The following is a 22304-nucleotide window of genomic DNA, read 5'->3' as shown; positions in this document are numbered from 1 at the left end:
GTGAGGAGAAAAATAGCACATAATAAATAGTACATAATAAACATGATATATAATGAAGTTACAGTTATGTTGGGCAGTATGTTAGAAGGCAACAAGTGTAATATAAAAAATAGAGTCTGGTAATACAGATTGGGAGATCTGGTTGGGGTTTAGGGGCAGGATGCATATTAAACCAGGTGGTTATGGTTGGCCTAATTGAGTTGATTATTAAAGTAGAGTTCTTTTGTTTCTTTTCTTTTAGCTTCAGCACCAGTCAGCAAAGTGAATAAGTACTGCACTTCTTCCAACTCTCATTCCACTTTGGGGAAAAAGAATATCATCATGTCAAGCATTACAGTTGACCCAGATGTCAAGCCTGGTGAATATGTCATCAAGAGCCTCTTTGCAGAATTTGCTGTTCAAGCTGAAAAGAAAATTGAAGTTGTAATGGCTGAACCCTTGGTGAGTAGAGCTGACCTATAAATCTGAAATATTTTCTTGCCTTAACCATTATATTATAGATTTTCCAAAGAAAATAACATAGTTGAAAAATATTAAAGGAAGCCAATCTGAAAGGGTATATACTGTATAATTCCAGCTATATGACATTCTGGAAAAGACAAAGCTATGGAGACAGTAAAAGATCAGTGGTTGCCAGAGGTTGGGCAGGGGTAGAGGTGGGATGAATAGGCAGACACAGGATTTTTAGGGTAGTGAATATGTCCTGTATGATACTATAATGGTGATACACATCGTCATAGGGTTATCCAGACCCACCTGTTCTGAGCCATAGTGCAGTCTATAGAGTTTGCATCATTAGGGTGTGTCAGTTATGAATACGCCCCTCTAGTGCACAGTTGATAATGGTAGGGGCTATGCATGTGTGGGCACAGGGGAATACAGTACATCTGTTCTTCTGCTCAGTTTCACTGTGAACCTAAAACTACTCTAAAAAATAATGTCTTTAAGAAAAATTAAGGGATAGGTGATAATAAGTGTTCATCTAAAAAGCTGTAATGACTCTAGAATACACTTAGATGAGTTACTGCAGGTAACAAAAGAACAAAAATGATTTCACCAAGGGGAATTATTGAGACAGATAAAACATAAGAGAAAATGAAAGAAAATCTAAAATATTCGGTGAGTTGGTGATATGACAATAGCCAAACTTAGAACAAGTAAACAGCTTTGAATTTACAGTACATGAGGATACTTAAAAGCATGAGGAGCTCTACTTATGGTGAGGAAGAAGGAAGGAAAGAAAACAAGAACAAGGGTTTGGGTTGGATTCTAAAGAATTGTGATGACTGTTTAATGATAGATATACAGTGGTTGGACAACAAGGAGAATAGATGAAAGGCAGAGACTATTTAGCTGTTGTATAAATCCAGGCTGAAATGAAAAGAGTCTTGAATTAGGGCATTAGCAGTGGAAAAAAGTGAGATAAATAACGAAAGCAGAATCAGTAGAATTCGATGCACAATTAAAATGGAATAGGTGTTTTGAGTGAACATGAAGGGTTAAAGATTTTTTGAAGTGTTCGAAAAGATGGTAGTATGTTTACTTTGGTAAAGAAAACAAGAGTTTTATTGGGATAGTAAGGATGATTAAGATGTTTGTATATGTTAAGCTTGAACTACTAGCAATCTAGACCATGTGGAATTATTTGGCAGCTGGAAATTCTTTTGGGGAATTTGCAGGAAACATAGATTTTGTCATCATCCACATGAGGGTGATGATTGAAGCCAATACGGGAAAGAAACTATAGAATGGCATTACTATTGTCAAATAATAGACGCAGAGTACAGTGAACACTGGGGAACAGGTTATTGGACTTGGAAATTAAATAGCCTGAGAACCATTTCTGCAGGGTGAAGTAACTTTAGAAAGTAACTCTTGGGATTTGAAGGGAACGGATATGTGACGAATCAAGAGCATGTTGGTAGATTACAAGTTGGGTGGTGATAATGAAGATGGAGGTAGAGGATGTAACAGCTGAAATGTATTTATTCCTTACGTAACTGAATTAGAGAGAGATGTTCACCACTGTTTTGAGACCCAGAGGGTCTGTTACTTGTCTGAGGCCCAAAGCCAATAAGCAGCAGAGCAAAGAGTTAGGCTTAACGCAACCTGCTGTCCTTTGTCAGAAGGAAGGAAGAAAGGAAGGGAAGAGAATAAAGATGACTTAAGAAAGGAGGGAAGAAGAAGGAAATACATGTTCTTAATTTTCTTAGTTAAGTAGGACTTACTGCTCATACTGTGATGGTCTGTGGGTGGGGTGCCTGGAAGCATCGAGTTTCTTTCTGATCTTTAAATAGAGGACACTACTCTGAGGAAAGCGTCTGTGAAATCATGTATTTGAGGTTTAAGAAATAATAGTACATAAAAGATCACTAACTAAAATGTATATTTCAGAACTGTACATCTCATCATTAATATATTCAGTTTAGTCGTTCCATGATTGCTTTCTGCGTTCAGTTCAGTTCAGTCACTCAGTCGCATCCGACTCTTTGCGACCTCATTAATCACAGCACGCCTGGCCTCCCTGTCCATCAATATTTATGCCAATGTATATATATATATACATGTATATAATATAAAATTCTGTTTTAAAAATTAGGATTATGAGAGTTTATAGATATGAAATAGAGCTTATAAGGTTCAATTAGAAAGGTACTTACTCTATAAAATGTTATTTTCTTCATCCATGGTCTGAATTACACGTTAGATTGCTTTACTGGCCTACTTAAATAGCATACAGTCAGAAAGGAAACCACTTTTGAAAGATACATTAAAAAAAGGCTTATGGAGCATGATGATTATAGTTGATAATACTATATTGTTTAACTGAAAGTTGCTATGTACACCCGTGGCAGACTCATGCCAATGTATGGCAAAACCAATACAGTATTGTAAAGTAAAAAATAAATAAATAATAAAGAGCAAAAAAATAAAAAAAAGTTGAATTTGTGTTCTCACTTAAAAAAGAAAGAAAGAAAAAGTGAATATGTGAGGTGATGGATGTTTTAATTAACTTGATAGTGGGAATCCTTTCAGAGTATATATGTATTTATCACTTTGTATACTTGAAATATATTATACCTTTATTTACTCATATATCTCAATACAAACTTATAGAAAAGTAGAGATTATAGTATAGTGACCCCTCTAGACCCATCACTTGGCTTCACCAGTTTGCAGCATACACAGCACATTTTAAAAGCTCTTTTCCTATTTTATAAAATGTTTTATAAAAAGCATGATGTAGTATGGTCCTGACAGCTCTAAAATGTCTTATATTTTTGAAGGAATTTCAGTTTTGAAATATAAAAGTCTCGAGAGTAACATAATTAAAAGAGTGTGAGTGAAATTGCCTACTTTGAACGAGTCTATAACACGGCAGTTTTATATCTTGCTCTTTCCTTTCTCTACCAATGTAGTATTACTGACCTAACTCAGGGTCAGATTCTGTCGTGTTAGACCATTGCATTAGCCTTCTAGCCAATCAAGCAGTAGTCCGTCACCTTTCCATTTTCCTTGTTCTCACCAAACTGTCCCTCATCTACAACCCAAATAGCAGTATTATCACCCTCTTGCTTTAGAATTCTTGCTTCCTTTTCATTCCCATGTATTAAATTCAAGTTCTTGGGGGAGTCATTTCAGCCTCTTGAAAGCTTTGTTATAGTTTGTATAATGTTTCTTGATTCTCCTATCCTGATGTATGCTGTTACAGAAGTATTGGCTTAAAAGTATCCTCTGTATATTCTGTTGTTCTGATGTGTTTGTTTTTATTTTTCTCTTGATCTAAAATGCTTTTAACTCCTCTGTTTTTAAACCTCTACTCATCCTTGCAGCTTCCCACATGTTCCTTCTAACATAGTGATCCTTCCTTAAGCTAAATGAATCTGTGTTTTACCATAGTAATTTTGTTCGCACTCCTAGATTCTGACATTGTCATATTATGGTTTATTGTTTACATATTTATCTTTACTGATGTAAGCTACTTGATACCAGGTCTCTCTCTCCTCTTGTACCTGCAGCACTGTCCTTGGTGGTAGGCTCTTAGTAAAAGTTTGTCATATAAATTGAACTTATTCTTGAGAACACTGCTGTGGCCTGCACCCTTATTTTCCTTCTCACAAAGCATAGTATCATTGTGTTAGACAGAGCTTCTAATATTTCTTTCAGAATAGACTGATGCTGACTGTATTTTATTCGTTCACTTAACAGTTCATTTCAGAAACACCCACTATGTAATTTAAAGTGAGATTATTGAGTTATAGTGAGTAGTGCTCAGGATTCCATTAAAAATTAGGTGTTTCTACCCCATCATCACACTTAAGAGAGAAGAGACATTCCTTCCTTCTCCTTCTGACACCCCAGGAAAATACACAAATGTTGTAGACTGTGGCTGCTCAGGACAAACACTGGCTGAGAAAATCCCCATCATATTTTATAGATTTTACCACCGACACTCCTATGTGTGCGTGCTAAGTTGCTTCAGTTATGTCCAACTCTGTGCAACCCCATGGACTGTAGCCCGCCAGGCTCCTCTGTACATGGAATTCTCTAGGCAAGAATACTGGAGTGGCTTGCCATTTCCTCCTCCAGGGAATCTTCCCAACCCAGGGACTGAACCTGTGTCTCTTATATCTCCTGCACTGGCAGGCCGGTTCTTTACCATTTGTACCACCACATCCTGTGTACCAGCATAATTTCTTCCTGTCTAAATCAGATCTCTGCCAGCTCTGTTTCATTTATGTCCAAGTCTAAGTAGATGGTGTATCATCTACCCAGCATCACAATTAGATAAATGAAAATACATTTAATCTAACATTGTCACAGTGTTTTTATTACAGCCTCAGATACGTTTATTATGATCTCATTTGTTTTGAAATGTATTTTGTATCCTTTCCAGTAGTAAACTGCTGTTCAAGATGACTCTCTCAAGTTCTCGAATGAAACTCTCATTCTATTTTAAAGAAAATAGTATCAACAAATTGTTACATACAAGGAGCCTAACATGTCTCATTGTCAGATGGACAGTAGGTTACATGGAAAGTTAGAAGCACCCACGTGAAAGAATTCTGTTAAAAGAATTTAATCAACCACTAAAATGAGAGAACTGGCCTTTTCATTCTCATATTAGAACTCATAATAAAAGGAAATTAAGGAAGCTGAAAGATTCAAAGGTTAGCTGAGCTTGACTTCAGCCATGATTTCATTTTTATCTTGGAAGATTCAAAAAGGAAGGGCAACCACTGATTAAAATTTCAGCTTGTAAGCTATATAATCCAATACCTTAGGTTTCTTTATTCCTAAAAAGAGGTAGATCAATCCTGGATAATTGATCCAAGCACATTTGTGCTTATTTGTCACTGTTATTAGATTGCCAGTGACCTATAAAGAAGATAGGGAAAAGGGCTTTAACCAATCACCTGCTAATATAGACTGTATGTATTTAGTTTAGGACCGGCATTTTTACGACTGTGCACTATCCACTGTTTTTTGATAGTATTAAATATCTTTGTATTTTAAAGAGTTTCTGGTCTTGCATTTTTCTGTTACCTTCCCCCCTTCTCCTCACATGTTTAATGTTACATGGTATATATTATTTATTATGATTGAGGCATTGAACAGCTGATTGGAAGCCCCACCTTCATGGAGGGGCCTTTTTGACTGTGGTCTTTAGTGTGTAGTTATCTGAACCATCAATGTCAGCTCTTTAGCTGGGAGCTAGTCAGAATCTCCTGAGAGGGGTGCTTCAGTAGCCCAAATGAGAAGGTTTAGGCTTGGCTACTAACATTCAGGGGATATAGAGGCAGAAGATAACTGTGTTTTTTTTTTAAATATTTAGCATATACTTTTTCACTTAAGCTCCCTGTCTTCAGGATGATACCCTGTCTTCAAGTGTAGAATCTCCCAGCTGACATCTCTGTTTTGCTCTTTGCTAAGAAGGGCAATTCCTCTATGTGCAGGGTGGAGAGACGGCCAACTTGCTAAGTAAGAGTGGGTGAAGGGAGTGACAGGTAGGGTTTAAACTTTTCCTAAACATTCCACCAACCTCTTTTTTTTTTTAGTTTTTTAGTTTTCTCTTTTTAATAAAAAACCTATAAAACAGATCAATACAGTACCAGCCCTCTTATTTTTTTAATTTTTTTGGCTGCTCTGAGTCTCCATTGTGGCACACAGGCTTTTTCTCTAGTTGTGGCACATGGGTTTAGCTGCCCCGTGACATGTGGGATCTCAGATCCTCTACCAGGGATTGAACCTGTGTCCCTGCATTGCAAGATGGATTCTTAACCACTGGACCACCAGGGAAATCCCTCAACATTCTTATTTTAACTTCCCCTTCATCCACACTTTCATAGTACTGAAGTCCTCCAATTCCTGAGCCTTTGGGGAGTTCCAAGGTACTGACTGGATTATCTTTTCCTCACTTTGCATGGCAAGCTCAGTCCCTTCCCTCTGATTGTGACTCAAATGTCATCTTCTCAGTGGTCATTAGGAAGTCCCCACCTCCATTGCAGCTTCCTATCCTAAAGTCTAAGATAATGTGTATTTTCTTTGCTCTGTCATTGGACTTTTTAATCTACAATGATAGGGATTGTTTAGTAGGACAGAAGGCCATGTTTAGTTGCAGATTATTGAAATATTTCAGTATCACTGTTACACTGTCAAAATTTTTTCAGTAAGCCCTCTTGCTTTTCCTGGAAGCTACATGTTGCTGCTGGTACTCTGCACACAAATACTAGTTAAAGGGTCAAATTAGAGTATAAGGGATTGTGAACTTTAGATTCATTATTAATATATTCTATTATTTTAAAATAATGACATTATAAAAAGTGAAAATAGTTTTAAAGGTTATGTAATAGCAATAGTGATCCTTTCATTTTTTATCAAGGTAATCACTGTCTATAGTTTTCGTTTACTATTTTTCATGTCTGTTATTTATCAATCTCTGTAGCACTTTCCACCTGTAAAAAGGAAAAAATAAAACACAGCCATGAGATTTTATATACATATATTTTTTCTGTACCTATTTTTATTCAAAAAAATCAGAGATTGTTCTATTGTCAGCCCATATGTATTTGTCTCATTCTTTCTAACAGTTGAATACTACTTCACTTAGAGAAAGTACTAGAAATTTTCTTCTACCACTCTCTATGGATAAGCTGTTTGGGACTTACCCCAATTTGAGGTCACTGCAAAAAAAGATAGTGTAGTGTTAGTTGCTCAGTCCTGTCCCACTCTTTGCGATCCCATGGACTGTAGCCCACCAGGCTCCTCTGTCCATGGAATTCTCCAGGCAGGAATACTGGAGTGGATTGCCATTCCCTTCTCCAGAGGATCTTCCTGACCCAGGGACTGAACCCAGGTCCCCTGTGTTGCAGGCAGCCTCTTTACTGTTTGAGCTACCAGGAAGACAGTAGCAGAAAAAGATAGTACAGTAAATATTCTTATACGTAAGTCTTTGCATTCATCTATATGTGAATATAGAGAATAATTTGGATGGCCATAGCACTCTAAACGCACCCAGATCTCATCTGATCTCAGAAGCTAAGCAGGATTGGGCCCAGTTAGTACTTGGATGGGAGAATAACTTGTATTCTTTTTAGTTGTCATGTTAATGGGCTGCAGATACTATAAGCATGTTTTTAAATAGTTTATCTTTTCAAAGTCTCATATTGAAAGTACATCTGCTTGAGCAATGATTAGGCTGTCCTCAACCATATTATAATCAAACTGAGAGGTTAATACAAAGTCCTTGATTAGTAATCTGTATTTAGTGCAGTATGCTTTATTTCAGTTCAGTCACTCAGTCGTATCTGACTCTTTGCGACCCCATGGACCGCAGCATGCCAGGCCTCCCTGTCCATCACCAACTCCTGGAGTTTACTCAAACTCATGTCCATTGAGTCAGTGATGCTATCTAACCATGTCATCCTCTGTCGTCCCCTTCTCCTCCTGCCTTCAATGTTTCCCAGCATCAGGGTCTTTTCCAACGAGTCAATGCTTCGCATCAGGTGGCCAAAGTATTGGAGTTTCAGATTCAGCATCAGTCCTTCCAATGAATATTCAGGACTGATTTCCTTTAGCATGGACTGGTTGGCTCTCCTTGCAGTCCAAGGGACTCTGAAGAATCTTCTCCAACACCACAGTTCAAAAGCATCAATTCTTTGGCACTCAGCTTTCTTTATAGTCCAACTCTCACATCCATACATGACTACTGGAAAAACCATAGCTTTGACTAGATGGACCTTTGTCAGCAAAGTAATGTCTCTGCTTTTTAATATGCTGTCTAGGTTGGTCATAACTTTTCTTCTAAGGAGCAAGTGTCTTTTAATTTCATGGCTGCAGTCACCATCTGCAGTGATTTTGGAGTCCAAGAAATTAATGTTTTTTAACTGATAGTGACATGAGTATTTCGCATTCAAACATCATTTCTGAGTTCTTATTAGGTGAAAAACAGCTAAGTCTCATTTTTGTTGTAGGGAAAACTCTGTGAGGGTATCAAATGTTCAGAAATCTTTGAGAAAGTGTGAGTTTATTGAGAAATGAAAAATGTTGAGTGTAAGAAAACAGTGTGAATGTTTCTGGAAAAGTTAAATTGCTCTCTTTTAGTCTTCTTGGTCATTACTTTATTTTATAAATACCCTATGGGGTAATGAACTATGTAGATCAGCGTTCCTCAAAATATTACTGAAAACCTTTCAATTTAGTATTACAGTGAAAGAGGGATCAAGTGAGGGGGATCAAGTAAGTCAAGTAAGTTGGGAAGAAACAGCTTATTCTCTCTTCTACACCACCCCTCGCCCAGGTTTCAAATACACAGTTCACATTAGGATAGCTCAGTAATTTTTGAACTTTTCAGATACTTACAGAAGCAGTGTTCTCTTGAACTTGCTGTGAGACTTAGAGCTAGTTAATTCGGCATACTTATTATTGGACAGTATCATTACCATGTTGCATGTTTATCATGCATGCTGCTGCTGCTAAGTCGCTTCAGTCGTGTCCGACTCTGTGCGATCCCACAGACGGCAGCCCACCAGGCTCCCCCGTCCCTGGGATTCTCCAGGCAAGAACACTGGAGTGGGTTGCCATTTCCATCTCTAATGCATGAAAGTAAAAAGTGTAAGTGAAGTTGCTAAGTCGTATCTGACTCCCAGCGACCCCATGGACTGCAGCCTACCAGGCTTCTCCATCCATGGGATTTTCCAGGCAAGAGTACTGGAGTAGGGTGCCATTGCCTTCTCCTTTATCGTGTATAGTAGTTGGTTTTAGAGAGAGAAGACTTGTCTGCAAGATAATTACCAAAGTGTGCTTAGCATTTAAGGACTCAAGTGCCAAAGATACCAAAAATCTTTTACCTATTAAGAAAGTCAAGTGGCATAAAACCAAAATTGAAAGAGACACACGTATCCCATTGTTCACTGCAGCACTGTTTACAATAACTAGAACACGGAAGCAACCTAGATGTCCATCAACGGATGAATGGATAAAGAAGTTGTGGTATATATACACAATGGAATATTACTCAGCCATAAAGAACACACTTGAGTCAGTTCTAATGAGGTGGATGAACCTAGAACCTATTATACAGAGTGAAGTGAGGTCTGAAAGAGAAAGATAAATACTGTATTCTAACAAATATATATGAAATCTAGAAAAATGGTACTGAAGAATTTATTTACAGGGCAACAGTGGAGAAACAGAGAGAACAGACTTATGGACTTGGGGAGAGGGGAGGAGGGGGTGAGATGTATGGAAAGAGTAACATGGAAACTTACATTACCATATGTAAAATAGATGGCCAATAGGAATTTGCTGTATGGCTCAGGAAACTCAAACAGGGGCTCCATATCAACCTAGAGGGGTGGGACTGGGAGGGAGTTTCAAAAGGGTGGGGATATATGTATACCTATGGCTGATTCATGTTGAGGTTTGACAGAAAACAGCAAAATTCTATAAAGCAATTATCCTTCAACAGAAATAAATTAATTAAAAAAAAGAAAGTCAAGCAACATAAAATTCAAGTATTTTACTGACTCCAATTAAATTAGTTAGAAACATGATTCTCTGATAGTTAGATTAGGAATTTTTCAGTGACAAATATGTTTATGAGTTTATTTTCATGAAGGTGAGTCATAAATGAGAGAAGGAAATTGAGACTCTTAGATAGATAGCTTCAGAATATACAAATTTCTTAATTTCAGTTTTTCTCTAAATTCTCAAATTCTAAATTTAAAACTCCAGGAGTTGGTGATGGACAGGGATGCCTGGCGTACTGCGATTCATGGGGTCGCAAAGAGTCGGACACGATTGAGCGACTGAACTGAACTGAACTGAACTGAAATTTAAAATTCTAAAAATTCTAAATTCTCTCTAAATTTCTAAATTCCAGTTGAAGAATAGCATTGGTTTTTTATGATACGTATTTCAGGTAAAAATTCAATAAGAAAGCCTAATGTAGAAAGTTTAGAAAATCATCCTAAGGAATCTCAATAAAAGAATCAGTTGTAATAGATTTGAATATAATCTGAGACACCTCTCACATTCAATAAGTTAAATAATTCTATGTGGAATAGGAAGCAAGAAAAGTAGATAGTAAGGCTGACAGAAAGGGTCACACTGTGTATGCTCTTCTAAATTAATTAAATTTTGTTTGTATTAGCACATCAGCACCTTTCCTTAAAACTATTTAATTACAAAAGAAAATTAATTACAAAGAAAGCAAAACCAACTTACAAATCTCAACTGTTTAATATATGTAAAATTTCTAATATTTTGCATATACTTGTTTTTCAATTGCAGGAGAAGCCATTATCTAGATCTCTTCAGAGGGGTGAAGATCTTCAGTTTGACCAGGTATGCCAGTATTTTTTTTTTCTTTTTTTTTTCCTGAAAAGAAAATGTTTATCCTAACAGTCTGATCCAAATATACACCCAGTATTTTATATTTTGTTTAGTGGCCCTATATATCGTTATACACTAGATTCTGTCTGGAGCTGATAGTCTGTTTTATATAAATATATACATATATTTTATACACACACACAAAGATACTTGACCAAGGACGAAACCCAGGTTACCAGCGTTGGAAGCATGGCATGCTATCCACTGGACTGCCATGGAATTCCTTGGTAGTTTGTTTTTTAACAAAACAAATAGAATGAGTTATGAGCTGTAAACTTTATTGATATCTGTTTATTAAATATTTTAAAACTTTGCTTTTCATTGGTACTCTCTCTACTGTGCCCTTTGAAAATTTTCAGAAGGTTTCCAATTATATCTCTCAATCTTTCCTTGTATACAATTTTACATATTTGACCTCTTAACATTTACTATTTACTGTTTTTCTGGTTGGGGCTTCAGAACCTTTATATTGAAGCATCTAGCCTGGTTTTCTCCCTTTCCACCCGCTTCTAAAGGCAGAGCCAGAGACAAGGACTGGGTTCTAGAAAGAGATTCTAGGGAGGAGACTTGAGAGAGTGATGCAGGGAAAAGAAGGAATTGATAGAGATCACTGCTCTGGGCGCTGGGGGTTCATTCCATTCTGAGAGCTATCGAGAATGTTGCCCATACTTGTCTGTCTGATGAATGGAGGGCTGCAGCATGTATCTGCAGCCCCCTATGCAGTAGTTGTGGGTTATCCTAGGAGGCATTGACTACACCCTGTACTCAAACTTGTAGCTGTGCTTGTGCAAAGATCAAGGGGAGTGCCTGTGTTAGAGCGCCAAAGAAGCTTAAAAAGAAAATATACAATGGCCACCCCCCCACCCCAAAATAATCCCCAAACCAGAAATCTTTATAAAGAATACTAATATCTAAAATTTAGTGGTATTTTTCTAATGTCAGTTCTTTCCTCTTGCTAATATTGAATATTTGATCAGGTGTTATTTTTATCATAATTATGTTTGCTCAATAATTATTTCATTATATACTGATTGTCTGCAAAACTCAATAACCGAGATCAGCTTTCTGTTGCCACCTAGTATTCCTGAGCTACTTTTCCCATAATTAGGTATCTAGGAAATAGGAGTTAATGCTCGTGTTAGTCTGCTTGATTAGATAGAGATGACTGGTTAGAATTGCTTGGTGGAGGCGTACCAAAATACTGTGTTTCTGGATCCTGCTCCAGTTCTGCTGACCAAGAGTGGTGCTCTGGCACCTGTATTTTACAATAGCTCCCTAGGTGATTCTGATGCACACACTTAGTAAATAGCTGCTGGTCTAAGAGGAAGCTATAAATAAGAAGGCTTTGTTATGGTAATAATAAGATCACTTCATACAGCCCTTTTCAAATCTTAATGCCATTACAGAAGATACTAAGTACTAGTTATTATTAATGTATTACTAATATTTTAAAGATAATCTAAAGTATTTTAGATTATTCACATCTTGAATCTATTTAACTAATGATGAATGAATGATCAGAATTTGAAACTTATTAAGCCATATTTTAAGGAAATTTTCATTTCTTTTCTTATGTAAATGATTAATAAAACTAAATTATCATGCCCAATAGCTTGATTCTTTTTTTACAGTAAAAGCTATTTGTGAAATAAACTGCTTTTATATATTTACAGTAGCAGATGATGTTTTATTGTTCCTTCTCTAAATATTAAGAGATTTCCTTTGATTGATAGTATTCATTGTTAATGAAATATAAAATTTCAAAATGCTTAAATAAAATTAAAATCTTGTTTTTATTTTAATTTTCTAGATTAGAAACTATTCACCTGTCAGGTTATGATAATTTATAAATCATAAATGCGTGATTAAAGGAAGACAGATTATAAAAAGAGAGAATGCACAAGCAACCTGTTTCATTCTTTGTTACATGAAAAATATAAAATATTAGAAAAAATAAATGTTTAATTCCTAGAGGTAGCCGTTTATCTTCATTAACTGACACTTCCTACAGTTGTGGAACTGAGTGAGATGTTGAGTATCCCTGCAGCCTGCAGTTTTTTTAGTTAAGTCAAACAAAGGGAAGCATGTTTCACGGTACGCTAATTTTAAAATACTAATTTTATGAACAATGGATTGAATCAGATACAAAGTTTCTTATGAAGAGAGTATGTTTTTTCTCTGGATCCTCAAGATGAAGAGTGACCTTAGGGATGACTAATGGTAGCTGGTATACCTCTTACCACCACTACAGGCAAGCTGGGTTCATTCATGAAATGAATCTGATAAAGCTAACCTACAGTTCAGATAGTTTAAGGGATGCCTCAAATTGAGTGGCAGGCATCCGGCCCACTCCATTTATTTTTATGTTGTCCATTTATATATTTTGAGCTTGAAAAGCATGTATATAACACATTTCTAATATGTTTATTTGTGAGTATCACAAATTGTGTAATTATAATTCTCTGTTCCGTGTCATAGCAGCACAGAGGCAAGTGGAGCTTTTCCCATAGTTCTAACTGATATGGTCTTCTCTGCATCTCTTTATCCCTTCTAGTGGTAACATTTTAGAACATTTCATTCACATGAGTAGAGAGGAACTGGCCAGGAAAAGGAAGTAGGTGTGATTGTTTCATGTTGGGTGTAACAGTTCACCCAGAGGTGTCGTGAATATAATCAGGAATGTTACTGACAGTCATGTTTTCACACGAGTAGCATATGGAGGCAGGTAAAGGGTGGAAAGCCACTTAACTAAACTGCAAGGATTTGGGTAAATTTTGATAGTCAGTGAAATGTAACTCACTATACTTTATTACTTGGCTAGACTCCCAGCCCTATTTTTATTTTGAAACACATTTATTGCTCTTGAATTACTATGTTTCGTGTTAATTTATTCCAGAAATATTGCTCATTTCTAAGTGATTGCAAGTAGAGTTAGAAGTGTGGCACTTTGATGTATTTTATCTTTGGCAACATCTTGTGTTTTCAGTTGATAAGCTCTATGAGCTCAGTAGCAGAGCACTGTCTCCCTTCCTTACTCCGCACCTTGTTTGACTGGTACAAACGCCAGAACGGAACTGAAGATGAATCGTATGAATATAGGCCTCGGTCTAGCACAAAATCTAAGGGGTAAGTGGCACATTTTTTTTTACTTTTCTGTCTGGGCTTGAAGCACTTCCAATGAAGAGGCTATAGTGTTATCAGCTGATGATTGTTATTGTTTGGTTACTTTTGTTGAACAGGTAACAGAGGGAAAAGATGCTCACACTTAAACTGTGAATCAAGTGAAGGTAGCAGTTAAAGTAGGTGCTGCCCTACAGGAGTCACTGCTGGAGCTAGTCTTGCCAAAATGTGTTTCCAGAAAGCCATCTCTGTGGTGCAGAGAGGAGCTTTACCAGTCATCGACAAAGTTAAAAAACATTCAAAGAAAGTCTTGTTCATATGGTTTGTGAAGGGAAACAATTGTGGTATTGGAAGACTGCTCAAACCTTATGTTCTAACACTTGAGACTCTTCTTGGAGTTAAATCCTTGAACTTGTCTTTTCTTTTCTTCAAATTTCCCAGGGAGATCATGGATTTAAGTAAAACATGTTTGTTTTCAGATGATGGCCCGTGGTTGAGAATTGGACTTCAGCAGATGCCACTTGTGATTTTCCAACTTAGATTTGTGAAAAAATGACCTGGCACTGTATTTTCATATTTTTCTTCCTCTTATTATTTTATTTTTTTATTTATTTTAAAATATGGTTTTATTTACTAAAAATTTTCCATTTGTATGTTTAATTTTTATTTTTTTTAAATTATGAACATATGATAACACACTTACAGGAGACTTGGAAAATACAGAACAAGGTTACATATCGTTCCATTATATATTAAAATAATTTTTTGAAGTAGATAAGATTTTTAGTTGGAGTTTCAATATCAAACTCTAAAAATTAACAGAATGAATATACAGAGAAGTAGAAGGATATCGTAGGCCTGAAAAGCTCTGTGAACCTATTCAACATAATTAAGATTTATACAATTTTCACACAACAGTAGGGTATAAATTGTATTCATTTTTTCGGCTGTGCCACTTGGCATGTGGGATCCTAGTTCCCTGACCAGGAATTGAACCCATCCCCCCTGCATGGGAAGCACAGAGTCCTGACCACTGAACCACCAGAAAGTCCCTCTCATTCTTTTAGATTAGGTTTAATTTCTGACAGATGTAGTAGTGAGATTTGCATGTAAGTTCTTAATGTACAAAATGAGAACACAAGAAATGCAATATATATGTTGGGTGATTACAAAAACTTAACGCTTGCCATGAAACACCATATGTACTAGGAATTCAGTAAATAACATGAAATACTAACCAAGAGCTCTTTTCATAATGTAGTCCTAATTTGAGATTCTTGTTTCAGGGATGAACAGCAACGTGAAAGAGACTATCTTCTTGAAAGGAGAGACTTAGCAGTAGATTTCATTTTTTGTCTAGTTTTAGTTGAAGTTCTAAAGCAGGTAAGCTCTTTTGTTTCTGCAAAGTCTGTATTTCTTATTTTACACTGATTTGCTTTCATGTTTCAGTTACCTAATTTAGGATGTTATATCTAAAATTCTCACAGAAACACAATTCCTGTAATTTAATTTTATGCCTTTCAATTGCCTGAGGATTGCATGTCCTGTACCTGTCTCTCCCTATTCTTTCTACCTTCATTTGCCATCTAAGACTTGAAATCATGTTAGTAAAATGGAGCTGAATAGAAACTGTGTTAAATATGGGTTTTAGCTGTCACTATAGTCTGCCTGTCATTTACCTACTTCAATTCCTTTTTACCTCCACTTTTAAAGAAATTCTCTTCCTAGCCCTCAAGCCTGCATTTCAGCATGTAATAATTGTGCAGTGATTGTTGAGCAGTGGGGGTGATCTGAACTGTCAAGTGCAAATGATTTTCAGGATAATGAATTATTTATGTTTGTTCATTCAGCGGGCTTCCCTGATAGCTCAGTTGGTAAAGAATGTGCCTGCAAAGCAGGAGACCCCGGTTCAATTCCTGGGTCGAGAAGATCTGCTGGAGAAGGGATAGGCTACCCACTCCAGTACTCTTGGGCTTCCCTGGTGGCTCAGCTGGTAAAGAGTCCGCCTGAAATGCGAGAGACCTAGATTTGATCCCTGGGTTGGGAAGATCCCCTGGAGAAGGGAAAGGCTCCCCACTCCAGTACTCTGGCCTGGAAAATTCCATGGACTACAGTCCATGGGGTTGTAAAGAATTGGACATGACTTTCTCTTTCACTTTCATTCATTCAATAAGTGTTAGAATGTCTACTCTTGGGTGGTATTGTTCTAGGTACTGCATTCCTGAGCTCACCATCTCAGTGACATAGATAGTGAAGATATAAATATGTAATTTAGTGTCAGCTATCATGTTATACATATTTTTACTATTCACGATCAGTACAAGTATATGTATAAGTGCCTGTACTGATGTGAAAGTATGTTTTCCATAGTTTGTATTCTTTAAAAACTTGTACAGCGTTCAAAGATGATCCATGTATTTCCAGCCATGCATGCTGTAATGTTTTGGGAAAAGAAAAAATCAGGTCACCTAAAAGAAAAAGAAATCATATTTTGCATATGACATGTTTGGACAGGGAGTTTTGTTTTTGTTGTATAAAATGGAATAGAATACCTAATATGACATGAAAAAGCAAGTGTAAGATATAAAAAGTTAATTGATTTGATAGTCTTTTTTTTGACATAACCACTATAAAAATATTTGAATTGTGTAATCATGTGTACTTTGCCTTTGTTTTTACAATGTATGTGAAAAAATATTGAAATCTGAATATCTGAAACCCAGAGATAAAAATACATTTTTCTTATTTTTTATTTTGTTTAAAATAAACATTTAATAACTTTGAATATGTGAAATAGATAAACGCATTAATCAAAGGTAAAATCACTTTAATTTGTACCTTTCATAAAGATTTATTTAGTCAATGTGGGAAAGAAGTTTCCTCTGAAAGTTGTGCTTTCTGAAAGCCAGATTTGTTTTCTGTGATCTCTTAGTTTAGCTGGATCTTAGATCCTAGGGCTGAAGTCAGTAGAGATACAGAAGGAGCTGAGGACCAGAAGCATGATACCATGAACAGACTTGGGCTTGGCGTTCATCAAGGTTACATGCATGCTAAGTCACTTTAGTTGTGTCCGACTCTTTGTGACCCCATGGACCATAGCCTGCCAGACTCTTCTGTGCATGGGGTTCTCCAGGCAAGAATACTGGAGTGGGTTGTCATGCACTCCTCCAGGGGATCTTCCTGAGCCAGGGATTGAACCCAAATCTCTTATGTCTCCTGCATTGTGAGGCATATTTTTACCACTAGCTCCACCTGGGAAGCCCCATCAAGGTTGATCTCGTGCTGAATGTAGATCTTGTGACAAATTTAGTCATCAGTATTTGCATTTCTTAGTTACATGATAGAGGAATTTCTTCTCCCAGCCAAAGAAAGTGCAAACTCGTGCACTGACTTTCAGGCCCCTCTGTGATCCCTGACTCGTTTGTGTCTTTTCTCCCTTGTTTGCAATGACGGTCTTCCACTTAGCAACTGGCCTCTCTTCTCATCTAAAAGTTACCTATAATTGCACTGGCTTCAGAACTTCAGTGCACAGACAAGCCCTTGGAGGGTTTTCTTTCTCCCCTTACCCTTCCTTCTCAGCTGTCCTTTACCCTTCTCTGTTGTCTTTGTCTTGATCTTCCTTTTCCTCCTGTTCCTTTAAAAAATCTAATAGTCCAGATAACTCTTCTAGTAGGGAAAAAAAAATTCGAGGTCCGTAAACCTAAGAAAATCCTTTCAGGCCCATTTTTCGAGTCCTCTGCACAAAATCCTTTCATATCCATGGTTCACATGGACTCACAAAGTATAAAAAGGGGAAATACAGTGGCTCTCATAGCTCATCCGTGTTTTTGGTTCTTTTATCATACTCTTCTAACCTACACTTCCCTTTCTGCTTAACATTTCTTTTAAAAAATTTTTATTTTTTAATTGGAGTACAATTTCTTTACAGTGTTACATTATTTTCTTTTGTACAACAACATTTATACCCCTTTTCTCTTTTACCGTCATCCTCATATTTTCATTTAATTGCACTCATCAAAGAAATATATACCAAAAGCATCAGTTCAGTTCAGTCACTCAGTCACGTCCGACTCTGCGACCGCATGGACTGCAGCACACCAGGCTTCCCTGTCCATCACCACCAGCTCCCAGAGCTTGTTCAAACTCATGGCCATTGTGTCGGTGATGCCATCCAACCATCTTGTCCTCTGTGGACCCCTTCTCCTGCCTTCAATCTTTCCCAGCATCAGGGTCTTTCCCAATGAGTCAGTTCTTTGCATTGGGTGGCCAAAGGATTAGAGCTTCAGCATCTGTCCTTCCAATGAATATTCAGGACTGATTTCCTTTAGGATGGACTGGTTGGATCTCCTTGCAGTCCAAGGGACTCTCAAGAGTCTTCTCCAGCACCACAGTTCAAAAGCATCAACTCTTTGGCGCTCAGCTTTCTTTATGGTCCAGCTCTCACATCAATACATGACTACTGGAAAAGCCATAGCTTTGACTAGATGAAACTTTGTTGGCAAAGTAATGTCTCTGCTTTTTAATATGCCTTCTAGGTTTGTCACAGCTTTTCTCCCAAGGAACAAGCATCTTTTTGATGTTCATTATTCAAAATCCTATATAGGTTTTCTCTTTCCCAGTAAAATGCAAGTCTTTTTAGCTTCTTCAAAATTACTGCAACTACAGAATATGAAGTAAAAATCAATAGAACTTTCTGAACTATCATGACAAATGAACCCAATTTTTTCTGTGTCAAAATGATGTAGGGTTTAATAGATTCAGAGAGTAATCAATGGTAGTATATTTTGAATTTAATATGAATTTAATGTGACTATTACTTTTGTCCCACATGATATATATGTATTAAAATGTGATTCAGTTTTATTTTGATGAGATGGATGGGTAGTACATGTTGTTTGTGGGTTAGTGCTTGATCTCATATATTACGAATTGTTTGTTTCTTTATTAATTTGTCATATCGTTATCACACATTATTATGTGTCATAATCACATATTTAGAACTCTTCACAATACACAAAGAGCTCTGTATCCCTTATACCACCTAATCATTCTGATGAACTTTGGGAATGTTTTTTAATCCCAGCTGTGTCATTTACTTGCTTTGTAACTTGGACAAGTTATTACTCACTGATTTCTTTCCTCCTCTATAAAAGAATCATAAGAATTAAATACAATAATTAGATACGATAATATGAACATGGGAAATGTCCAATAAATGCTATCTGTTGTTTTTATCTTATAGATAAATTTCTTAGTTACAATGATTTGCTGAAGATGATAAAGCTAGTTCTCTTTTTAAATAAAACTATTCTTATTGGTAAAATCAGTGATATAAAATTAGGTGAAATGACCAGTATCTTATAAAATTAAAGTTTAAATCATAAGTTAGACAAAGGATTGAGATTATATAAATGTGATGGGAAAAAATCTGGTTAAATCAGTGTGATACATCATGGGAACAAAATTAAATCAAGATGATAAAGGACTAATTTTATTTTTTCAAGAAAGTCAGAAGAATAATTTTGGGGTCATGGCCAACTACAAATGTTAGAATGTTAGTACCAGAGGCTTTAGAATCCTTGATAAAAAGCATATTTAAACAGCACCATAGCATTTAGATGGAGAAAGCAATGGCACCCCACTCTAGCACTCTTGCCTGGAAAATCCCATGGACGGAGGAGCCTGGTAGGCAGCAGTCTATGGGGTCGAAAGAGTCGGACACGACTGAGCAACTTCACTTTCACTTTTCACTTTCATGCATTGGAGAAGGAAATGGCAACCCACTCCAGTGTTCTTGCCTGGAGAATCCCAGGGATGGGGGAGCCTGGTGGGCTGCCATCTATGGGGTCGCACAGAGTCAGACACGACTGAAGCAACTTAGCAGCAGCAGTGTAGCATTTAGAATGTTTGAGGAAATTTTTTTTTCATACTGAATTTTAGCCATACATTTCTTCGTTGAAACAGACAAGATTAGGAAACCAGTCCTGTGAGCCACTTCAAATTTTTGGCTTAGTCTTATCAATCCTTACTGTGAAGTATCAGAAGGTGGAGTAGTAGATCCTTAGGATTTTCAGATTTGACATTGACATTTTAGATGTTAGTGAGCAGCCCTGAATGTTATGATGTTATTTGTGATTTTGCTGAGTCATGAGTTTATTCAGTCTTTTTCATTGAGGACTGGTCATTTACATAATGAATGAACCTTGCTGACTCTCAGGTATATATATCTTATCTGGTTTTGTGGTTTTCCACTTTCATGATGTGCTAAAAGCATTAGATTTAGGGAATAGGTTTGGAATAAAACTTGAATATTCTTTAGATTCTACTCGATATAGCCTTCTTGAATGTTCAAGTAGAATTTGAGCTGCTTCTAGTCATGCAAATGACAAGATTTGAAAAATTCTTGATACTATAGATGAGGCTATTAATTTACTCCATGAAGTAGAGCTTTTTTCTATAAACTGAAATAGGATTCCGCCCCACCCCCCCCTTTCTGGAGATTCAGTTTGGAAATTTTTGTTGTTGTTGTTATTGTAAGTAAGGGGGAAAAGTAGAAATTTCAAGAATGTCTGAGCATTCTAATAGTGTCCATTCTTAAAATTTCTAGAGATTGTGCTTTTTTTTTCTTGTAAAAATTAAAACTGAGATAGTTTCTTCTCTCACTTCTGTTTCTCCGTCTCTTTTCTAGCTACAATGTGATAAAACTGAAAGCTTTTTTCCTCATTTGTTCCATTTATTAAGTGTATTTTCATTAATCAGAAGCTGAGCACACAGTATATTTTAGAGAAGTATGCTCCAACTTCTAAATTTCAGTCCTCTGATCTGCAAAACAGGGGTCAAATACTACCATGTAAGGTTGCTATAAGTGTCATAAATAATGTATATAAAATGCCTGGCAAATACCCAGCACACAGACACTTGGAAAGTGTTGGTAGTTCAGTATTAAGGTAGTAATAGAGATCCAACCAGTCCATTCTGAAGGAGATCAGCCCTGGGTGTTCTTTGGAAGGAATGATGCTGAAGCTGAAACTCCAGTACTTTGGCCACCTCATGCGAAGAGTTGACTCATTGGAAAAGACTCTGGTGCTGGGAGGGATTGGGGGCAGGAGGAGAAGGGGACGACAGAGGATGAGATGGCTGGATGGCATCACTGACTCGATGGATGTGAGTTTGAGTGAACTTCTGGGAGTTGGCAATGGACAGGGAGGCCTGGCGTGCTGTGATTCATGGGGTCGCAAAGAGTCGGACACGACTGAGCGACTGAATTGAACAGAACTGAGAGAGCACACAACATGGCCAAATAGTGTGCCTAGCTGTCACTGTTAGACTTCTGGCATAATTGGAGCCAGTAAAGACTATGTAAGAGAAAGCATGGGTATAAGTTAGCTTCTGTTTCATATCTCTGGCCTAGAGCACACCAGACATCCCTGTGAGGAAGTCATTATGGTAAAACCACAACACCGCACAGTGAGTGGGCACAGGAAATTTTATTCCTATCAAATGTAGTGTCGCATTATTGCAAGGTCACTGATGTGTCTGGCGCCAACCTGTATGATTAGCGCTGTGAGCTCTATAGGAAGTTCTGGGAGTCAGGCTGCTTGATCCATATACAGCCTATTCCTGAATAAAGGTTGGCGTCACCTAGTGGTAGATATCCACTTTGTTTTAACACTTGAGAGTGAAAGTGTTTCACTCTTGAGAGTGAAAGAAGATAGTGAAAAAACTGGTTTAAAACTCCCCATTCAAAAAACCTAAGATCATGGCATCCAGTCCCATCACTTCATGGCAAATAGAAAGGGAAAAGTGGAAACAGTGACAAATTTTTTTTTCTTGGACCCCGAAATCACTGCAGACAGTGACTGCAGCCATGAAATTAAAAGACACTTGCTCCTTGGAAGGAAAGCTATGACCAACCTAGACAGCATATTAAAAAGCAGAGCCATCACTTTGTTGACAAAGGTCCATATAGTCAAAGCTGTGGTTTTTCCAGTAATCATGTACGAATGTGAGAGCTGGACCATAAAGAAGGCTGATGGAGGAAGAATTGATGGTTTTGAACTGCGGTGTGAGAAGACTTGAGAGTCCCAAGGAGATCAAACCAATCAAAAAGAAATCAACCCTGGATATTCATTGGAAAGACCAAAGGTGAAACCAAAGCTCCAAAACTTCAGCCACCTGATGCGAAGAGCTGACTCATTAGAAAAGACTGACGGCAAAAGGAGAAGAGGGCGGCAGAGGATAAGATGGTTAGATAGCATCATTAACTTAATAGACATGAATCTGAGCAA

General features: G+C 37.1%; 1 protein-coding gene across 1 annotated transcript in view; it reads left to right on the top strand.

Moving 5' to 3' along the window:
* The window catches only part of FRYL (FRY like transcription coactivator), a 185517-nt gene that overhangs the window by 46689 nt on the left and 116524 nt on the right, over nucleotides 1–22304 (top strand). The window contains exons 2-5 of the mRNA XM_052641734.1: nucleotides 242–441; nucleotides 10795–10848; nucleotides 13883–14022; nucleotides 15303–15399. Coding sequence (XP_052497694.1) covers nucleotides 242–441; nucleotides 10795–10848; nucleotides 13883–14022; nucleotides 15303–15399 — 491 coding nt within the window. The remainder of the gene's footprint in view (nucleotides 1–241; nucleotides 442–10794; nucleotides 10849–13882; nucleotides 14023–15302; nucleotides 15400–22304) is intronic.

Source organism: Budorcas taxicolor, chromosome 6 (assembly GCF_023091745.1).
Source record: "Budorcas taxicolor isolate Tak-1 chromosome 6, Takin1.1, whole genome shotgun sequence".
In the NCBI taxonomy this organism is placed as follows: Eukaryota; Metazoa; Chordata; class Mammalia; order Artiodactyla; family Bovidae; genus Budorcas; species Budorcas taxicolor.
The sequence above is the reverse complement of the archived record's forward strand: the minus strand, read 5'-3'. Positions and strand labels throughout refer to the sequence as shown.